This window comes from Ruditapes philippinarum, unplaced genomic scaffold, assembly GCF_026571515.1.
Source record: "Ruditapes philippinarum isolate M1 unplaced genomic scaffold, ASM2657151v2 ctg6415_1_1_1_1, whole genome shotgun sequence".
NCBI classification, from domain to species: Eukaryota; Metazoa; Mollusca; class Bivalvia; order Venerida; family Veneridae; genus Ruditapes; species Ruditapes philippinarum.
This window is the reverse complement of record NW_026862032.1, coordinates 961-24,456: the sequence shown is the minus strand read 5'-3', so window position 1 is coordinate 24,456 and position 23,496 is coordinate 961. Positions and strand designations below refer to the sequence as shown.

Sequence of the window (23,496 nt, the reverse complement as noted above, 5' to 3'; positions counted from 1 at the left end):
GCTTACAATGTAAGCCTTATTGTATGCAGATAATATTTTTTTCTTCAAATAACTGAAATGTGGTTTGTTAAGATTTCAATTCATTTAGTCGTGTTTATAAATGACTTATATTTAAGAAAAAAATGCTTAAGTGACATTTATACTGTTCACAATGCAACGCATCTGACTCGCTGAGTTCTAGTTTTTTCAAACAACTGAAATGTGGTTTGTTAAGATTGCAATTAATTTGGGAAGATTTTGATTATGTAATTATGCAAATACTCATCTTGTCTGAAACTATTCAGACATGTCCCAATGTGGCCAAATTAATATCTATAGTTATGTGAGAACCATTTCTAATAATGAATCTCAGATGACCAATCTTGGACCAACATGGCCCTCTAGTGATAGCAGCAATGCCTTCATTGTAAGTCAAAGTTCATGTTCCCTTAACTTGGGCCAGCTAAGTTCATGTTCCCTTAACTGGGACCGGCTTTCCAGGCATGCAAGTGTATGTGTTCAGTCATAGTTAATGTTGGTTTTCCTTGGTTTCATACAAATTGGAGTTAAAAAAAATCTTTTTTTCTAGAAATCAAGATGGCACATGAGACACATTTAAAGAAGAATAAGTACCGGCAGTGGGTTAAGGCAGGCCTAGGCTTGGGTTATCTTAAAGAGGGACTTGTACCATTTTGTGATGACATAGGAAGACAGCAGCACAACTATATTATAAACCAAATACAACAAACAAAGACTCCTCAACCAAATGTACCGTGTGGAGTCTGTCAGATAACAACTCTCCAGCCAGACCATGTTAGAGTCTCAAAAGGGATATGTCCCCTCAAGCAAGATAAATGTAACTGTTGCTTTCCAAATAATAAGACACCATGTCCAAAACAATGTATGTGGTGCCATCTATGACAGCATTATACAGAATCATGCATCAATACCACCGGCACCTTTTTGGAAAAACAGTGATGTCCAACATTGGTCAAAGACCCGTGGAGTATTAGTAAATGTTTATTAATGCTCCCGGGTACAAGGACAAACCATCAGCAGTCGATACCGACTGCACAGGGTTGCTTCATGTTATCATAAATAACACATATTTTCATAGTCATATTGGATGCAATATTACAGGACCAAACAATCTTTTTTCAAAGGTAATACATTTGTACCAGGAATGTCCGGAAAGTTCATATACTTTTTCATTTTTTTTTTTGAAAAAGGCGACATATAGGAGTTACTTTTGTTCGGTGGTGTCAGCGTCGACCTTGGTGTCGGCCCCTAAGGCTTGTCTGGAGCATAACTAAGTCATTATAAGTCGCATTCACTACAAACTTGGTAAGCATGCTTCTTTCAATGACTCAAAGTGCAGTGCTCAAGAATCTCTACCCTCGGTTCCGCATCTTAATTTTTGAGTAATTGCCCTTTGTTTATTTTCATACTTTATTTTTGTCCGGGCCATTTATCTTAAACAATAAAAGCTATGGACTTGAAACTTCATAGGATGATAAATCTCATTAAGAAGAAGTGCAGTAAACAAGAACCGGTACCCTGCACTTCTTATTTTTTGAGTTATTATCCTTTGTTAATGTTCATACTTTATTTTTGTCCAGGCCATTCCTCCTAAACCAATTATAAGCTATGGACTTAAAACTTCATAGGATGATAGATATTACGGTGTTCCGTCTTTGAATTTGGCGTCATTTTTGCAGCACAAAACTGACACACCTTTATTGCCTATAATTGTCGTTAACAAGCTTTTTATTTGTGTATGACATCATAATTTTCACTAAATATCGTGCAATAATATCCTTTGATGTCACAAAATTGAAACAAGAGGTTGCATTAAAATTAAAACTTTAGAAACTTATTATTCGAGTAGCTATCGTCATGAAATCAAAGTGCTCAGTGATTTGTCGATCATGTTGCCATGGTGATTGGCGCTTTGCAAAAATTACTTTTATCATGTTTTTTTAATTCATAAGTATGTAGCAGAATAAATACTGAAACAAAATATTTAATCATGACATATTGATATGACTGTTTATAATATTTTAATAGTCTTGTCTATGAACTTTCCGGACAACCCTCGTATACAGTATGTTAATTTTGTAGAATATTATACTGTATGATTTAGTCTGTTTATTATAAGTATATAAGTATAGGAGATTATAGTTACTTTTTGCAGTTATTGGTTAATTTTTCTTTCATTTTTATAGGGATTAACCTATTACCGCACTAAGGTGAAATTATGCTCTATAACAGAGAAACAGTTTGCAACAAATGAACAATGATTCAAAATTGTTATGCATAAATTGTATTCACAAATTGTGATTGAAGTATTTTAAAGTAACTCTTTTAACGGTTTTAATTCTCAACTTAAGAATTGTGTTTAGTCTCATTGCTGAGCACTGTATTTATGTGAATGTTGTATTCTTGTTTTCTGAATATTAGGTACGGCAGTATCGAAATGAGATTTTTCACTCAAGCAATATGGAGTTAGAGGAGAGTAAGGCTAATTGTTATATTGATGACATGATAGCTGTTCTACAAGATAATAAGGAGCTTCTACATCGACAAGATGCACAACAAGCTGTAAGGAAACTCCAAGATGTAAGTGTATATAATAAACTTATCATATCAGTATGAAATCTTTATAAATTTCCGTTATAAAAATGTAAGATAAGCTCACCTCTAAATTCAGGATAAATTTAGGGAAATTAGAAACAGAAACATTTGTAAAGTTTGATAAATAAGAAAAATAAGAGACATTAATACAACACAGCCTGACAGCTGGTTTTGAAAATAAATAGGATAAGAAGTTAAAGCAAAGGGACAGTTAAGATAAATATGAAAAAAAGATCCCAACTTATACAGTATGTCACATAGAAGAGTAAAATAATACTGTAAATCACAAAGCTGTATTTTGCCTATATAAAATGTAACAAAACTGATTCTTTTTCCTCAGTTGAAGAAGAAAGATTTCATTATTACTTCTGAAAGCTTTGAAGAAATTCTGAGTGAAATCAAAGACGAAATGTCAAAAGTTCTGAAATCAACAGAAAATGCTGCAACTAAAGAGGAATATGATGATCTGAAGAAGAAGCTAAAAGAACTTGAAACCAAAATGTCTGACGAACAGAAGGGAAAACTGGAAAATGAAAAAGAAGTTGCAGAACTAAAGAAAACAATTACTGACCTGAAGAAGAAGCTATTAGAACTTGAAACCAAGATGTCCAAAGTAAACGACGAAAATGTTGAGAATGCAGAATTGAAAAAGAAACTAGGAGTCTTGGAGACTCTTGTTTCAGAACAGAAAGAGGTAAAACAAATTTCCTTCTGTTTGTTAACTAAATGATGTATGTAACAAAAAATACACCTGTATTTGCATCTTTGCATTAAAGAAGATATAATAAAGATTGTATGTTAATTGTAAAGAAGAAACTTTATAAATTAAGTTCTTGTGGCAAAAGTATTAAATCTTACTATCTACTATCTAGCCAATTAACTGGAAAGGCAACCAGATTCATCCCATGTACAATGGGTATGAAGTGTATATAGCTAATAATATCTGCTGCAAAAATATTGTTTGAATTTTTATTTAACATAACATCATTCTTAAAGGTTTAATGTAAGCTGTGCAGACTTATGGAGTAGGGCACAGTTAGATATGCTTACTCATGGTGAAGGTCACACCTAAAGGTTAAATGTTAGATATGCTTGCTCATGGTTAAGGTCACACTTAAAGGTTAAATGTTATATATGCTTGCTCATGGTGAAGGTCACACTTAAAGGTTAAATGTTATATATGCTTGCTCATGGTGAAGGTCACACTTAAAGGTTTAATGTAACCTGTGCAGGCTTATGGTGAAGGTCACACTTAAAGGTTAAATGTTAGCTATGCTTGCTCATGGTGAAGGTCACACTTAAAGGTTAAATGTAAGCTGTAAAGATCACACTTAAAGAGTAAACGTTCTTGCTTATGGTGAAGGTCAGCTTAAATGTTAAATAATAGCTGGGTTTCCTTATGGTGAAAGTCACACTTACAAGGTAAATCAGATAGAAATGCTTGCTCATGGTGAAGGTCACTCTTAAAAGTTAAATGTAAGCTGTACTTGCTCATGTTGAAGGTCACACATAAGGTTAAATGTAAGCTCTAATGGCTCATGTTGAAGGTCACACTTGAAGGTTAAATGTAAGCTGTACATACTCATGTTGAAGGTTTCCGTTAAAGGTTAAATGTAATCTCTAAAGGCTCATGTTGAAGGTCACACTTAAAGGTTAAATGTAAGCTGTACTTACTCATGTTGAAGAACACACTTAAAGATTAAATGTTAGCTGTACTTACTCATGTTGAAGATCACACTTAAAGGTTAAATATTAGAATATATCATGTCTGTTATGTTAATTCTTACCCCTTGAAGGATTTTCTTCAATCTTTGATCAGTTTATACAATTCAGCACTGAGAAACGTTGACCTTTTGTTATAGAATAAGATAAAGAACTATAAACTTTGATTATCATGTTGATAATTCGGCTTCAAATATGTACCACTTAATAACACAATCTGAGTGTTTAAACAACATTATTCTTTCAGGATTTAAAATCTCACCTGATGGCCTACTTAGCATAAGTGATTAAATGGGGCAATTATGGTGGTTATTATGCTAATGTACATAGTTACATGTACAAAAACAAGTACATACTCTTATGAATTTAAATTTTCATCTTAATTATATATTGTTGACTATTTTTGTACTATAATTATTTTTGAGTAAAGAAGATGATTTGTTTTTGTAGGAGATGACAAAAATTAAGACAGAAACTTCCTCAGGTCAAAGTCAGGCAGATTATGATCAAGCCAAGTTAGGTGAGTTAATATTTGTTTTGATGGTGTACATACAAGTGTATGATAGTGCCATCAATATAAAACAAACAAAAAAAAAACAAAAAACAAAAACAAGGCAATGTGCTAAAACCAATGTTAAGGTCACTCTGGGTCTATAAGTGTATTTTTACCCTTTTAAGATCTTGTCTTGAGGGAATCTTATTATGTTTAAGTTATTTGTAAGTTTTGCTGATTTTATTGATTGCTCAATAAATTCCAGGTTGTCGTACTCAATTGATAGAACATTATCGCAGTGATGTACTTAAAGTATCAGCAATACCTTTACAACCAGATGAGGAAAATTATAACTTCAGTGACGTTTATATAAGACCCACTATAACAATCAAGATAGAAAGGAGCAGAGGGGAGTCTGAGGAAAAAGAAATAAAGTCCATGTCAGAGATTTTCACAAAGAATGGGGAACCACAGAAATTTATTTACGTTGTTGGAGATGCAGGGTCTGGTAAGAGTAGTTTCTGTAAATATTTGATCAACTGTTGGTGTATGGCACACAGTGATGGACACAATGACGATGATGAGTTTGATTGTATGGCACACAGTGATGGACACAATGACGATGATGAGTTTGATTGTATGGCACACAGTGATGGACACAATGACGATGATGAGTATGATTGTATGGCACACAGTGATGGACACAATGACGATGATGAGTTTGATTGTATGGCACACAGTGATGGAGACAATGACGATGATGAGTTTGATTGTATGGCACACAGTGATGGACACAATGACGATGATGAGTTTGATGAAGTCAAGGAAATGAAGAAATTTGATTTCATGTTTTATATTTCTCTTAGACATAACATTAAGATCCGAAGTGTCACAGAAATGCTTGAAATGCGATATGATAAGATAAAAAAATTTAAGTAAAATTCTGGAAAATGATTCTGAAAAGATAATTATTTTGCTTGATGGTTTAGATGAATGGTCTTTTGATAGTGAGACTAGGAATGAGTTCCAGGCAGGCCTTCCCGAACGTGACTTTACAAAGAAATACACCATTGTTACTACATCACGGCCATGGAAAATTCACAGTTTAAGAGTAAGTAATAGAGAGATTCATCAATTATTGAAATTAAAAGGGTTTGATGAAACACATGAAAAAAAAATGATTGAGAAAACAATAACAGCATTGAACGAATCATTAGATCCAAGTGTGTGTGAACAAGAGCTTGGGATACCGTCTGTGGTTGGCCTGAAACAGGTACCAATTATGCTGCAGCAATTAATATGTCTATGGTGTGATGGTAAACTAGATAAAACATCAAGGTGTGCTATTTATACTGGTATGTTAGAACTTTATTTCACTTGGAATATCAATAAAACTTTAGGAAATAATACAGAATGTATGGAAAGTTCTCAGAATGTTGAACTCCCTCAGTATTTGACAGATGTAGAGATATGTAGATTAAATAGTAATCTTATATATGGTGTGTCACGCTTGGCTTATCAGACACTGTTCAATTATCCAAAGGATAAGTCCTTAACATTTGACAAATCTGTTTTTGATGATTTGAAAATATCACATGAAGTGCGTGAAAATTGTCTGAAACTGGGGATATTGACAGAAGATAAATGTCCTTCTTTATCTGTATCCAAGCCTAAAAGCTCATTGTTCTCTTTCATTCACAAATCAATGCAAGAATTTCTGGCTGCAGTGAACATTGGTATCAATTTTAAGATAAGAATAAGTTTGTCAGATAGTACACAAACAGAAAATGTTGATTTGTCAAGCCAGTGCATTCTGTTTGTTAATGAGGCTTTTCAGAAATGTTCAACAGTAAATGACATATTAGAGCAGTCAAATGTTGTCATAATGCTATGTGGTCTTGAACCTAGATTAGCACCACATGTTTCAAAATACATATATGATACTGTGTCAGAAGACTCTTGTGTTCAGGAATACAGGAGAACAATAAAGTAACATTAGGAGGAACTATCGTTGTATTACTGATATTCAAAAGCTTATGTTTGAGTCAATGGAAGAATTAAATGCAACATGTAGTATAGGAAGTAATCCTGTATTTTATGTAGGAGATTTGGTCATTGATAGATGGAATCAGTATTGTGATATTGTTTGTACAGGTATTGATCAGAAACAAATTGTTCCTGATTCTATTCTGTCTATTAATGTAGATGACATCAACACAAACAATGTTAAATTTACAAAATATTTACCAATGTTTCATCATCTTGAAAAAATTGCAATAAGATATGGATTTGAATGGTATGAAACTGAATTACAAAGGTTATCACCAAGTTATAAACAGAAAATAATTGAGATAAACAATTTGGCTTCTGAGACAATTAAAGTAAACACTTCAACATTAAAATCTCTGACTCTTGATGGTACCAGTGACACTAACAAGCGGTATTACCCTGTGTTTAAAACAGCTGTAAGTTACCTACCTAGTATGATCAATCTTGTAGAAATAAGAATGAGTTTTATAACAATAAGTCATGATGATACAGCTACATTTTGTAATTTTCTTGAGAGAACCAGTTATCTTGAACAAATAAGTCTGGAAGAAGTTAAATGTGAGTGTGGGAAGCAGCATGATGTAAAATTATCAAAGCTTAAAAAACTTCAGTACCTTTATTTGTATGATGCTGTTAGTGTGATAGATGCTGATGCTACAAACCTTGAAATATTTGAATTTGATAAATTGAAAATTAGTAATTGTGATAAAATATTTGATATTATTAGAAAATCTAACAAATTAAAAAATCTTAAATTGTATGGAGAATATAACAATGAATCTCAATTATATCATACCAACATAACAAAGAGACTAGTCAGTGTATTACCATTGTTACACAATCTCAGTAAGCTTGAGTTACATTGGTGTAGGTTAACTGACAATATAATACAGTTACCTTTAGAGATGAAGAGTTTAAAGCACATTGGGCTTTTTAAAGTAATAATGAGTTTGACAACATGGCAGAAGTTTGTTGATAGTCTTCCTAGTTTTCCTCATACTGTAGATGTGAGTGTAGGTTACAGTTATATAACAGGAGATGGTGAGGAGTTTGATGTTGATGGGTCAATATTGACATTTCTAGGACTTACAGGAGGGAAGGGAAGGGATGCTAAACAGTATATAAAAGATAAGGATCAAATATTTCATGTTAAATGTGATGATTTTTGGTTTGAATTTTCAACAAAAAAGGGATAAAGTATCCATGTAGTTAACATAGTGTTAACTAAATTATTCCATGTTAAAAGAGATGATAAATTTGCTATTTTTTTTTCATTTTCAACACAAAAAGGATTGAAATTTTAACATATAGGATTCATGTAAATTAACATAGTGTTTAATCTAAATTATTTCATGTTAAAAGACACAATATATATCAATTTTTTTATATTTTTTTCATCAAAAAAGTGATACTTATGACAAGTAATTTGCATACTGTTGTAAAGTTAGAGAATAAATATATGAGCTGCCTCATGACAAAACCAACTTAATGGGTTTGCGACCAGCATGGATCCAGACCAGCCTGCGCAGTCTGATCAGGATCCATGCTGTTCGCTTACCAACTCTACTACAAGAAGAGAAACTGATAGAGGATAGCATGGATCCTGATCAGACTGTGCAGATGCTCAGGCTGGTCTGGATCCATGCTGGTCGCAAACGCACTATGTTGGTTTTGTCATGGCGCGGCTCATATTACATTATAATAGATATAAATCATCTGAAATATTGAGTTGTTAAATTTTGCTTTCTAGTCATTTTAACATTTTTTTTAAGTATTTTTAATATTGAAATTTAAGAAAGTAATATTCAGATTTTGTTTATAGATAAATAAAAGAAAGAAATGCAGTGAAATATAATAGACAATATTGATCTTAATAAAGGTAAAGGTTATTTTTAAAGATCATGGACAGTTTGTGAGAGAAAAAAAAACTGATTTGAAAAAGTTATGTACTAATTATAATGCATAAAAAGATATGTAAATAAACAAGTAAATAAATTAATGAATGAGTACTTTTAATGAAAATATCATAAACAGATGTTTAATTAATGTAGAAGATCAGAAGAAGTAAAAGATTAATGTAATTGAATAAATACCACTTATATGATATATGGACAATGGAATGGTATATAAAAATACCAGTTATATGATATATATGGCAAGGGAATGGTATAAAAAGATACATGTTATATGATATATAGGACAAGTGAATGATATTTATAAATACCAGTTATATAGGACAATATTTAGGACAAGAGAATGGTATAAAATATACAAGTTATATGATATATAGGACAAGGGAATGGTATATATAAATACCAGTTATATGATATATAGGACAAGGGAATGGTATATATATAAATACCAGTTATATGATATATAGGACAAGGGAATGGTATATATAAATACCAGTTGTATGATATATAGGACAAGGGAATGGTATATATAAATACCAGTTATATGATATGTATGGCAAGGGAATGGTATAAAAAGATACAAGTTGTATGATATATAGGACAAGGGAATGGTATATATAAATACCAGTTATATGATATAATAGGGCAAGGGAATGGTATAAAAAGATACAAGTTATATGATATATAGGACAAGGGAATGGTATAAAAGGATAAAAGTTATATGATATATAGGACAAGGGAATGGTATATATAAATACCAGTTATATGATATATAGGACAAGGGAATGGTATAAAAAGATACAAGTTATATGATATATATATAGGGCAAGGGAATGGTATATATAAATACCAGTTATATGATATATAGGACAAGGGAATGGTATAAAAAAATACCAGTTATATGATATATAGGACAAGGGAATGGTATAAAAAGATACAAGTTATATGATATATAATACTGGACAAGGAAATTGTATTACTATATATAAATACCAGTTATATGATATATAGGACAAGGGAATGGTATAAAAAAATACCAGTTATATGATATATAGGACAAGGGAATGGTATATATAAATATCAGTTATATGATATATAGGGCAAGGGAATGGTATTAAAAGATACAAGTTATATGATATATATGGGAAGGGAATGATATATATAAAAACCTGGAAACTAAAGTGATCCAACCATATTACAAGAGAATTGCAGACTCGGTTTGATTGAGTCTGTACAGAAGGGATAATGAATAAGTGCAACATCCCTCATGCCCCCTAGCACCGGCTTGAGCAGTACTCAATTCTCAACACTTAATAGTACTGGCATCAATGGTCCCGAAGGACCAGAAAAATATGACAACACTAGGCAACTTTTTACAGTTGCCACACAGCACTTAAATACCAGTTATATAATTGTATATATGAATACTGTGAGATGACATCTAACACAAGCGACTTATATAAATTTGTACATACACGTTTTAATTTAGATAAAGAACAAAAATTTGCTTGTTGGGCCTACCTTCAAAGAAGTGGGGGTATATTGCTTTGTATGTGTTGGCTGGTTGATCTGTCAATAGGTCCATACACCAAACCGTCTATGATCATTACTTTAAAACCAATGGGACTGGGGACTTCAAAACTTTATATGAAGATTGGTCATGGCCAGTAGATGAATTCAATTGATTTTGGGCGTCACTTGGTCAATAGTCAAAGTCAAAATTACGGTTACCTGGTCACATGACTTATTAGCTGGCGTAAGGGCATACATGTTTTTACAAACATCTCTTGTTATATTTTAGAGATTCCTTCTTTATTTTATATTGTAAAGATGAAAAAAATGAATTAAAAAGAAATTATAATTATGCCAAACCATTAATGTGTACAATACTTTAGTATCAATTTGTATAGTTAAAGGGACTATACTGAGGTTTTTTGACATGACAGGGCGGGAATGTATTTTTGAGATGTTTATAAAAATACTATTTGATGAAGGTCTTTGTCAATAACAACTTTGTCAACTAAAAAATTGTTGGTTTTTGCATGAAAGCTGGTATCTCCATTACTACTGTGGGGTGGATTGGACCTTAACATCACTTAATAGGTCACTGTCCAGGTATCATAACTATAGCATCCTTTTAAATGTTAGACAATTCTGCATTTTCCAGTACTGAGTATAGTTGAGCAAACTGTCCTGTCGATAGTACTGTAATTGTTCAAAATGAACAAAAATAAAAAGCATTTAAACTCTATATATAATAACTCAAATTGGGCTAAATCTAGATTTTGATTTTCACTTTAATTCCTAGTATATTTCTTTAGTACTAGTTTTATATATTTTCTGTTTTAAGTGCTCCAATTTATCCTTGTTTGATTTTCAATATTTAGACTTTTGGAGCTCAGTGTGAACTATTTGCTTGTTTTGTTTTAGAATTGTATATAGAAAAACACGGGCTTAATATATAGTATAAACATGCATAACTGTAAATTTACATGTATTAGCATAAAATGTGCTAAACAAAGATATTTTTAGCATATTGTTTGTAGGACTATCTAATTGTATTAAAAATGAGTGTAACCCGTTATCTGCTAATCAAAACAAATTAAACGCATATATGGGTGTTAATATGGTTTTGTTGTAAGTCCTTACAAACAGGGCTTGAAACAAACTTTTTAAAGTTTTATATGGGCTATATACTATAATAAGATATCTTTATATGCATATATAGACCGGTTATGTATAGTATTTGATTATGTGACTAGCGCCTGTGATTAAATATAAACATATACATGTATGATAATTTTGTAAGCATGATAGTATATTGAAATTAGAGATATTTCATATTATTGTCGTCGGATTTTACAAATGCACAAGGTTGATTGTTACGGGCTTACATAAATAAATGTAAATAGTTAAACTTGGAACAGTCTTATGTTATTTGTTTATTTTACTTTTATTTTACTTTCAATAAAGTTATTTAATTTACCACGAAGTCCAAAATGTGTCGTCTGATGTCCGTCAGTCTGTTTTTCTGAGTTGCATAAAAGTTGAAAGACTCGAAATTGCCAATTGGTACCAGTCACTGAGTCTTGCATAGGCCTATTTATTTTAAGTGCTTTATTAATAAGCATTTGTTTGTGGTCGCATCCTGTCTGTCAAGCATTATTCAAAGTAGGCATATTTAAATAATGCATATATGATACAGCATATGTCTATGTCTGTGGTGTGAATTATTATAATTGCATAAGCAAAATAACACAAGGCTGTTATAAAGCTGACTTTTATTATTCAAAAGTACATGAACAGATTGCATAGCGAAGCGGCCTTATATAACATCAGTTATTAAAAAGCCATCCGCATGGGATGCAACAATAATCATATACCAGTTGTTTGCCGCACCATGGGGAAATATATACACGCATACAAACACAACAATAAATATATATGGTCATTTAATGCACAAATCAGTGAAATTTCAATAACTTTACCTTCAATGTCATAAAAGAGCCAAGGTCAATTTGAGTTTGATAAACATGAAGGTTTTGTCCTTAAGAATGTTCTGTTATGATATGAAGTCAATCCATTCAATAATAGCAAAGTTACAGCCAGTTAAAGCCAAAAAAACGTTTCATTATGTTGTGTTATTTGTTCCTTGAGTGCCTCAACCAACTTTTCAGGAATAATGATCAACATCACTGTGAAGCTATTCACCTGGGACAGTGCATGTGGATTTTTTTTCAGTTTTGTTAAGAGTTATTGCCCTTGACTTACAGTAGTATAAATTTGCAATTTTCAACTTGTTCATGCATAGCTCAAAAAGTATTTGACTTGTAGGCCTGAAAGTTTACAAGAATGTTGGTCAGCATGTGTACTTATGCACCTTGGGGTTTCCTTGTGGATTTATTCAGTATTTGTAAAGTTCTTGCCCTTTACTTAGTAAAAGATTTTTAGTTTTTCAACTTATGGCACATGTAGTCCAAAATATATTTGACCTTGAGTCATAAGATTGACAGAACAGAGGTGTGTGGGGGCACCCATGTCCTTTGAACACATTTCTTGTTTTAAATGATTTTATACGTTCGCTGTCATCATTTATTATTTTTAATAAAATCGCACACACTGATTCTATGATCAAGTGCCAACATATTAAAAGGTATCAATAATGACAGCGTATCGGGTCAAAAATCTCATACTTAAATCTGTTAATGAATAAAATGCTAAACAAGGTGCATTGCCAAAAATTTTAACGATATAAAAGCAGATGGGCCATTTATCCTCTATGGTGACATCTCACTTAAAGAAAATGACAAGATTAATGTTATTGTTTCTTGTTCATTGTGTATACTTTCATTGATGTTAGCTGCTTGTCTCAGTTCTGCTGTCTGATTTCACTCAACATGATTTCCGAGTTCAAGTGATTGATGCAGAATGTCCGTTGTTGGGGTTGTAAATAATTGACAGCATGCTTCGAAGATGAAGGTTTGTTTTAATGTAAGAATGGAAATGCATATTAATTCTTTCTTGCATTTTAGTATTATAAGGTTTATCGTTCAAATGCATTTAGTCGTGACAATATCCCAACGCATTTGAACTATACCTGTGCATTATTACAATGTTGGCAACAACAAAGTTCTAAATTAAAAATACTATTCGTAGATCCGTTTAGAAAATCATTTCTTTTAGACAGATTAAGCCAAATGTTTAGAAATCGCATTTATACCATATCATTTCCTGAAATATCTCATTGTGAATGCTAAAGATTTTTTTACAGGAAAATTTAATTCAATTAAAGTTATACACATCTTGCATGACTAGTTTACATACAGTTTTTCTCTGAATACCATTTGCTTCTATTTACTTTACACGGTTGTCGTCTGGACATAATAATTCGCTTAATTAAAATCTGAAGGTGTCTCGGGACGAAACCTTCTTTCAATTAATTCTCTTGGCATATTCCGGAAGTACGGTTGGATTACATAATTGATTTGTGAATAAGAAGAACGTGCTACCTGACAAATGTTTATCAGCCTGGACAAGACATGGAAGTGCAACTACCTTGAAGTCAAACAATTTTGTAGATTGATAACATTTAAAAACTAAGTGGGAACCAGTTTCAATAGTATTGGCTTTTTACACAAGCCATTTGTCAATTTTATCAGCATTCAAACTGGTAAAACTTGTTTCAGAATAAAACTAAATTACGAACATATATACAGTTTAGTATAGCTGAATTTACTTAAAATTATTTAGACAATTTTTTATTCATCATTTACAATTAAATAAACTTTTCAAAGAATAAGTTTGCTTCAAAACTAATAAAATCTATTCTGAATCTAAATTTCAACATAATACAAAACCAACATAAAAATTATGAATACAAAACAGAAAAAAAAATTAATATGAACTTTAATTGGCCTTTGATTCACATTTCAATACAGCAAATGGCAATTTTAAATATTTACAATGTATTGTATATCTACAAATGAAATTGAAGTTAGTTTTGTTATTCTACTATGTCACCTTATCATCGCGCCCTTTCAATGCTTATTCATAGCATAATATGCATTGGTCCTGACATAAAGTAAACATTCATTTTGTGCGAAGAAAACGCCACAAAACGGACTCAAAACAGAAAGATTTTACGAACTCTTAACGCGGGACGATGCTAAATATTAAAACAAACCTTGACTTAAACATTTATTGAGATTTTGCTTCAAAACAAGGAATCTGCGATAGGAACTTAATTTGGGTTCCCTATAAAGAAGATAAAGAGATCATTTTCAATGGCTGTTACATCTTATTTTAAATTCAGGCGTCCATATTGCAGAGTTGCATTAAATCAGGGATCTGACATGTGATTTGAAAAGTTGTAAAACGTTTTCTTTATTCATGTAGGTAAAAATATTTAACTATAAGTCATAGGTTCCTAGTAGCCTTATTAATTTATCTATGTATCTCATTACTAAAGATTACACTCGGTTATTTTAGTCTTTCATAAAAATGTCACATGGAACATTTTACCTATTGTGCAAAGTTTTGCTGTTTTAGCCTTTTTATTGAAGATAATTTGTCATTTCCTTGACTAGTGTTTAAATGAGCGATGCTTGTTTGCGTGGACGGTAGCTTGCACTTACTAGTACATTTCATAAACAGACTTAATCACACTGAACCTGCAACATTTTCATTTTTTTTTTTCGTTTTGAGATTTCTTTAGGGATTCTGTTTTTCTCTATTTTAATAATGTTGTATTATGGGTCTATTTATTAATATGTACACAGAGCGTGCACTTGTAGTATATAAGTATCACAGACACGTGTTGCTAGTTCAGCTATTGTTTAATGACCACTGATTGTTCAAGGTATATATGAGTGGCGGGAAAATAATGGACATGCGCATTACAGTACTAGATAAAAAAATTGCAATATACAACAAATAATACTTGTTTTTTCTGTAACTTACCAATAAAAAATTATACTATTTGAGGCTGAAACACAAACAATTGGTGCTACAATTAAAATCATGCAGATTGATCTAGTTAACCCATTACCATATATACATACGTTTTTACGCAATTTCACCCGATTTTTGTGAAAAAAATACCATTTTCAGGCCTTGAACACTTGTTTTCGTTTGAGAATGTTTTTTTTTAAATTAAGTAATCACATTTTTCGGCTCCGCCCCATCAAATAAATTTTCGACTTGTTAGAGGCTCAAAACTGGTCTCGGTCGACCTTAGGTATAACGGGTAACCATGAAAAGCCATTGACTTTATCTCAATCGATTGAGAAGTTGCAGCACTTTGAAATCACTTGGCAATCTTGAGATGTCCCCTCGTTGGTAACAGGAAATTTAAGAGTGAGCATGCCGTTACAAAGGGTATGGTCCAGTCAACATTTGTGCTAAGTTTGATCAGTATTGAAGCATTTTGTATATTTTCAAAGCAATCTAAACTTGAAAAAGGAGGTTTCAATGAAAACAGCCATTTTTCACAAACAGCTCGTGAATGCAGTCACAGATTTGTAATATAAATCCGTGATGCAGTGTAGTCCAACTAATTGTACTGCGCAACAAGATATTTTGCTACTTTGTGTCTGGGCATTATATATCGCCTCTAAAAAAGAGATTCTGACCCAGATCGAAAATATATCAGAATCTAGCTTTGGCACGTCAATATATTTTGACTATCTAACGCGGTGTATAATGGGTTAAGTCAAAATTATGTGTCTCGTATCATATTTTCATTAGATTTATTTTATACCAACGTAACATATATTTTGTTTTGTTTTTTTAATCAAAGCAAAATGCTGAAGCCATTATCATACTTCATTTCATTGCATTAAGAACAATTATAGGTGGTTACAAAAACGCTATGTCAAGTACACGACACATTTTTGCTCGAAATACAATGTAAAAAATCAAAACAAAATCTATTATTATTAAATGCTTTTCTTTGGTAGGTGAAGGACAATATTTAGTGTTGTTAGGCCTTTATGAATCACGCATGCGCTGTAGAATAGAAGAAAATTTCAGTATGGCGGAGTAGGATTTCTTAAAATTTGAAGAAATTGACGTAGTATCCTTTAAATTTTGTAGCCGTTATGTTATATATTTTATACTGAAACATATTTTATACTTCATGAAACAGAAATAAATTATGTGCCAACACAAATTACAAAAAATAAACAATTAAAAACGAAAGTAGATCTATAGATTTAGCCAATTTTAGGAAAAACTGGGGGAATTCCCACATTAGACTAATTTCAAATCATACAAATGGCAACACCAATTTATTAAGCATTTGTAAATCATGTGTGTTCTCTGAAATCATAATGCATGAGTAGTTGTGCACCTGGGTATGTTCATGCCCTTGATTTAGATTTTTTTTTTTTGCAATAAAATAAAATATTGCAAAAAAAAAAAAAAATCTAAATCAAGGGCAATAACTCTAAAATACTAAAAATATTCACATGAACATACCCAAGTGCACAACTATTCATGCATTATGATTGCCAATATTCAACTTGTGCCGCATGGCAAACAGGACGTTTCGGCCCCAAACCAAATCGGCCCCAGTGGAAAAATCGGCCCCTGGACGTTCCGGCCCTTTTCCGCGAGACGTTTCTGCCCTACTATATAGTACAGACAATTAATAAAATTAATTAACAACAATTAATTTAATTAAAATTAAACAATTTTGACACTTTAATTCTTTAAATAATTATTTATTATATTTTGATCTCTTGAACCATTTGTTTTGTTTGTTTGTTGTTTCATTTTACGCCTTTTTAAAACAGTATTTCAGTTATATAGGCGGGTAGTTTCCTAACCATCGTTCCTGGAGAGTTACACCAGTACTAGACTACCTTTCTCCGCGCTAAACTACCAAAGCATCCTCCGGGTATCGAACCCACGCCAAAGAGGTAACTGGATTAGAAGTCATCGACTCTAACACCTCGACCACGGAGGCGGTCTCTTGAACCATTTAGATATACGTTAATGTTTAGATATACGTTAATGTCTTTAAAGGTGTAACAAACAATAAAGGCAGGTTAATCCTTAATTTATAAAACAAACCACTAAGACTTCTGGATTAAGAAAGTTAATTACAATTATTCCTTAGAAAACATTATCTTTTGATCTTAATTAAACTATACATATATATATGGTATTTTTATGCTCCCGCCATATAATGGCAGGGGCATATAGTGTTACCCTGTTCCGATTCCGTCCTTCCGTCATCATCAGTTTCCGTTCATTATCTTATCCTAGTCATGAAACCTAAAAAGGTAATGTTGCTCAGCATATGTACATGTAGTTGTGCACCTTGGGTTTTGCTTGTAGATTTATCTAGTATTTGTAGAGTTATTGCCCTTGACCTATTGACTTAGTAAAAACTGTTTCATTACATGTATGTTGTGTTATTTGTTCCTTGAGTGCTTGAATTAGAATCAACCAACTTTACAGGAATAATGATCAACATCACTTAATTACAGGAATAATGATCAACACCGTGAAGCTATGCACCTGGGACTTTGCATGTGGATTTTTTTCAGTTTTGTTAGAGTTATTGCCATTGACTTACAGTAGTATTAATTTGCAATTTTCAACTTGTTCATGCATAGCTCAAAAAGCATTTGACTTGTAGGCCTGAAAGTTTACAAGAATATTGGTCAGCATCATGTGTACTTATGCACCTTGGGGTTTGCTTGTGGATTTATTCAGTATTTGTAAAGTTCTTGCTTTTTACTTAGTAAAAGATTTTTAGTTTTCAACTTGTGGCACTTGTAGTCAAAATCTTTTTGACTTAGAGTCATAAGATTGACAGAACAGTGGCGTGTAGGGGCGCCGAATTTCCCAATTACATGGGTATGGGTCATTTTCCCAAAATCCTGGTTCAAACCCTGCAGTTGTGGGGACGTAGAAATTGTTAAATTGATATTGGCCGCTCAATTTTTTGGGTTTAAAATCTGCCCGTTCAGTTTGCGTAATAGTAAGCTTACAATGTAAGCCTTATTGTATGCAGATAATATTTTTTTCTTCAAATAACTGAAATGCGGTTTGTTAAGATTTCAATTCATTTAGTGGTGTTTATAAATAACTTATATTTAAGAAAAAAATGCCTAAGTGACATCTATACTGTTCACAATGCAACACATCTGACTCGCTGAGTTCTAGTTTTTTCAAACAACTGAAATGTGGTTTGTTAAGATTGCAATTTATTTGGGAAGATTTTGATTGTGTAATTATGCAAATACTCATCTTGTCTGAAACTCTTCAGACATGTCCCAATGTGGCCAAATTAATATCTATAGTTATGTGAGAACCATTTCTAACAATGAATCTCAGATGACCAATCTGGGGCCAACATGGCCCTCTAGTGATAGCAGCATTACAGGGTTCTCACTAGGACTTTAAAACATGGAGTCCATGGACTCCCAACCTTGAAAAAGTTGGAGTCCAAAAGCGCGTCGCAATTAATATGTTTACAGATTAGTCATTCAATGCTCACAATAGCATTGCTGATATTTTGAATCTTCAAGAGACTTTTCAAAGTTTATAGTTATTCAAAAGAAACTCTGAACTACATAGTATAATTATTGTTTGTTGTTAATATTTATTATGAAATTATTTCATTATAATGCATCAACACATGGAAATCGTTTTTTTTTTTTTTTTTTTTTTTTTCATTTTTATACCAAATCAAATTTTATTTCTGGTTAAATAAGTCCACTCTAAAGACAAAAAGTTTATATTTGTAAAAAAAAAAACGTAAATGTATATACTGCCAGTAAGCAGCGTTTAGCGGAATGAATAGGAAAATCGTGTACAGCTTCACACAGTGTGTAACAGATCCATCCGATCGACAATTATTTTAGCAAATATATTTCAAAAGGGGGCAAATTTAAGATCAATATTTAAAGATTTAATGTTGATTAAATAATAAAGGAACAATTCATTCGCATGTTTGGCTTGGAAACTGAGAATTTTCGCGAAATTTTTAGGGTTTCTGGCGAACGTGTAATCGCCGATGTTCGGGATCAATTTTTGGATAGAATCTAAATATCAAAGAAAAGCGTATGTGTACTTTGGTTTGTTGTCCTGGCATTTCGGCACAATATCTTAAATTCTTAATACTCTTATAGAAAGTTTTTGCAAGAATGAAAATAAAGCAAAATTTGGCCTAGAAAATGCCGAAAATATTCGACAATCATTCAAAATACACTCATTTGTAATTTGAGAAAACAGGCGGCGTAAATAGTCGATAATTTTTTATCCTTTTGTCGGTAAAATTTGCTAATTTCCAAATCAACTGTTGATCAAAGATATAAAATTATCACCTCGTGTTATATCTGGTAATCAGCGCGTGTATACATTAGTCTGATCACTATTGCGTGATAATGATCGGAAGCGTTATCGCTGATTGGCTAATCGCTTCACGGGTCGATGTGCATAGGACCGCCTACCTATAGACTGACAGGCGCTGACTAATTGTGTATTTGTGGTTGTAAACAATCGGTAATTTTTATGCGTCCCCAGGCAAAATTAAGCGTACGTGGAATCCTTGCTCTGAAATATTAGCGTCCAGCTGTAATAAACATGCGTACCGGGACGCCGAAATAAGCGTCCCCGAGAACCCTGAGCAATGCCTTCAATGTAAGTCAAAGTTCATGTTCCCTTAACTTGGGCCAGCTAAGTTCATGTTCCCTTAACTGGGGCCGGCTAAGTTCATGTTCCCTTAACTGGGGCCGGCTAAGTTCATGTTCCCTTAACTGGGGCCAGCTAAGTTCATGTTCCCTTAACTGGGGCCAGCTAAGTTCATGTTCCCTTAACTGGGGCCGGCTAAGTTCATGTTCCCTTAACTGGGGCCAGCTAGGTTTCATGTTTCCCTTAAACTGGGGCCGGCTAAGTTCATGTTCCCTTAACTGGGGCCAGCTAAGTTCATGTTCCCTTAACTGGGGCCAGCTAAGTTCATGTTCCCTTAACTGGGGCCGGCTTTCCAGGCATACAAGTGTTTGTGTTCAGTCATAGTTAATGTTGGTTTTCCTTGAGTACATACAAATTGTAGTTAAAAATATTTCTTTTTTTCTAGAAATCAAGATGGCACATGAGATACATTTAAAGAACAACAAATACCGGCAGTGGGTTAAGGCTGGCCTAGGCTTGGGTTATCTTAAAGAGGGACTTGCGCCATTTTGTGATGACATAGGAAGACAGCAGCACAACTATATTATAAACCAAATACAACAAACAAAGACTCCTCAACCAAATGTACCGTGTGGAGTCTGTCAGATAACAACTCTCCAGCCAGACCATGTTCGAGTCTCAAAAGGGATATGTCCCCTCAAGCAAGATAAATGTAACTGTTGCTTTCCAAATAATAAGACACCATGTCCAAACAATGTATGTGGTGCCATCTATGACAGCATTATACAGAATCATGCATCAACACCACCGGCACCTTTTTGGAAAAACAGTGATGTACAACAGTGGTCAACAGACCCGTGGAGTATTAGTAAATGTTTTATTAATGCTCCTGGGTACAAGGACAAACCATCAGCAGTCGATACCGACTGCACGGGGTTGCTTCATGTTATCATAAATAACACATATTTTCATAGTCATATTGGATGCAATATTACAGGACCAAACAATCTTTTTTCAAAGGTAAATACATTTGTACCAGGAATGTCCGTAAAGTTCATATACTTCTTCATCTTTTTGAAAAAGGCGACATATAGGGGTTACTTTTGTCAGTGGTGTCAGCGTCGGCCTTGGTGTCTGCGGCAGCGTCAGCCCCTAAGGCTTGTCTGGAGCATAACTCAGTCACTATAAGTCGGATTTACTCCAAACTTGGTAAGCATGCTTCTTTCAATGACTCAAAGTGCAGTGCACAAGAATCTCAACCCTCTTCATCTTAATTTTAGAGTAATTGCCCTTTGTTTATTTTCATACTTTATTTTTGTCCGGGCCATTTATCTTAAACAATAAAAGCTATGGACTTGAAACTTCATAGGATAATAAATCTCATTAAGAAGTGCAGTACACAAGAACCGGTACTCTGCACTTCTTATTTTTTGAGTTATTGCCCTTTGTTAATTTTTTTTGCCCCCGCCATGTAATGGCAGGGGCATATAGTGTTACCCTGTTCCGTCATTCCATCCTTCCGTCATTCTGTCATTCCATCATCATCAGTTTCCGTTCATTATCTTAAGAACGGTTGCACACATTCAACTCAAATTTGACATATGGATATGTCATGACAAAATACAGGTCAAGTTCGAATTTGGTCATGGTTGGATGATTTTTGGCAGAGTTATGCCCCTTTTACTTTGAAAATAATATGAAATTTCAGTTTCCGTTCATTATCTCCCCAACGGAACAACACATTCAACTCAAACTTGACATATGGATATGTCATGAGAAAAATACAGGTCAAGTTTTCGAATTTGGTCATGGTTGGATGATTTTTGGCAGAGTTATGCCCCTTTTACTTTGAAAATAATATGAAATTTTCAGTTTTCCGTTCATTATCTTCCCCAACGGTACAACACATTCAACTCAAACTTTGACATATGGATGTGTCAAAGGAATGCGCGGGTCAAGTTCAAATTTGGTCATGGTTCAATAATTTTTGGCAGAGTTATGCCCCTTTCACTTTGAAAGTAATATGAAATTTTCAGTTTCCGTTTATTATCTCCCCAATGGTACAACACATTCAACTCAAATTTGACATATGGATATGTTTTTGGAATTTTGCCCAGGCCAAGTTCGAATTTGGTCATGGTTCAATGATTTTTGGCAGAGTTAATGCCCCTTTCACTTTGAAAGTAATATGAAATTTTTCAGTTTCCGTTTATTGTCTCCCCAATGGTACAACACATTCAACTCAAATTTGACATATGGATATGTCTTTGGAATGGCCAGGCCAAGTTCGAATTTGGTCATGGTTCAATGATTTTTGGCAGAGTAATGCCCCTTTCACTTTGAAAATAATATGAAATTAACAGTTTCTGTTCATTATCTACCCAACAGTGTTACATATTCAACTTAAATTTGACATATGGATATGTCAAAGGAATGGGCAGGTCAAGTTGGAATTTGGTCATGGTTTGATGATTTTTTTGCAGAGTTATGTCCCTTTCACTTTGAAAATAATATAGATACTACATCTTAGGAATAAGCAGTTTAAGTTGGAATTTGGTTGTGGTTCAATGATTTTAGACAAACTTACCTTTCCTGAATGTTGGAAAAATTTTGAACTTTCAGTTTCAGCGCTCATACTTTAAGCCATTATTTTGGCTACAAATATGCAATATGCTATTTTTAAAAGGTTAAGACTGAATAATTTCAGTGCCTTAATCATTGTATGAAAATGGTTTGTGTTAACATTGAAAAGTTTTAAGGGCTTTGAACTTAAAATGAAAAAAATAATTAATGCACCATCTGAAATTTTGGCTGCATGCGGGGGCATCTTTGGCATGATGACACATTTCTAGTTATACTTTATTTTTGTCCGGGCCATTCCTTCTAAACTTATTATAAGCTATGGACTTGAAACTTCATAGGATGATAATCTCATTAAGAGTGCAGTTCAGTTCACAAAAACTGAAAAGGGGCACTTATTTTTTGTGTTATTGCCCTTTGTTAATTTTCATACTTAATTTTTGTCAGAGCCATTCCACCTAAACTATATGAGATATGGACTTGAAACTTTACAGGATGATGGATCTTATTGAGAAGAAGTGCAGTTCTCAAAAACTGATACTCTGCACTTCTAATTTTTGAGTTATTGCCCTTTGTTTATTTTCATATTTCATTCTTGTCTGGGCCATTTCTCCTAAACTATAAAAGATATGGACATGAAACTTCAAATGATGATAGATCTTATTGAGAAAAAGTGTAGTGCACCAGTACTTTGTACTTAATGTTTTTTAGAGTTATTGCCCTTTGTTAATTATAATACTTTATTTTTAATTATTATACTTCATTTTAGTCTGGCCCAATTCTCCTACACAATAAAACCTATTCAAGCTACATAAATTTTATGTTTAACAGGTTCAAACATTCAAAAGCAAAATAAAGTTTAAAGGGGGCCTGTAATTTTAAGAGTGGTGTTTTTAAAAAGCCTAAATTTTAAAAAGAAAATGCCTTTGTGACAGCTTACTGTTCAAAGGCGAAAATATCAAAATGCAGAGTTTTTGGTTT

General features: G+C 32.9%; 2 protein-coding genes across 2 annotated transcripts; both read left to right on the top strand.

The window, feature by feature from the left end:
• Positions 1 to 1,004: 1,004 nt before the first annotated feature.
• Positions 1,005 to 6,325, top strand: LOC132717725 (protein starmaker-like). Its single transcript, XM_060701273.1, has 5 exons — positions 1,005 to 1,142; positions 2,440 to 2,598; positions 2,954 to 3,307; positions 4,786 to 4,855; positions 5,094 to 6,325. The coding sequence occupies exons 2-5, from the start codon at positions 2,479 to 2,481 to the stop codon at positions 5,765 to 5,767; spliced, it is 1,218 nt and encodes a 405-aa protein (XP_060557256.1). The 5' UTR covers positions 1,005 to 1,142; positions 2,440 to 2,478; the 3' UTR covers positions 5,768 to 6,325.
• Positions 6,326 to 16,233: 9,908 nt separating this feature from the next.
• LOC132717724 (uncharacterized) lies at positions 16,234 to 21,182 on the top strand. Its single transcript, XM_060701272.1, has 2 exons — positions 16,234 to 16,360; positions 20,381 to 21,182. Exon 2 carries the CDS (start codon positions 20,389 to 20,391, stop codon positions 21,121 to 21,123), a length of 735 nt encoding a protein of 244 aa, XP_060557255.1. The 5' UTR covers positions 16,234 to 16,360; positions 20,381 to 20,388; the 3' UTR covers positions 21,124 to 21,182.
• The last annotated feature ends 2,314 nt before the right edge of the window (positions 21,183 to 23,496 follow it).

Bases quoted from the DNA above. Each gene is read 5' to 3' on its own strand.
- LOC132717724 (XM_060701272.1), top strand. From the start codon at position 20,389: ATGGCACATGAGATACATTTAAAGAACAACAAATACCGGCAGTGGGTT.
- LOC132717725 (XM_060701273.1), top strand. From the start codon at position 2,479: ATGGAGTTAGAGGAGAGTAAGGCTAATTGTTATATTGATGACATGATA. The intron at 3,308-4,785 runs GTAAAACAAATT...TTGTTTTTGTAG, and splicing joins TTGTTTCAGAACAGAAAGAG to GAGATGACAAAAATTAAGAC. The intron at 4,856-5,093 runs GTGAGTTAATAT...AATAAATTCCAG, and splicing joins TTATGATCAAGCCAAGTTAG to GTTGTCGTACTCAATTGATA.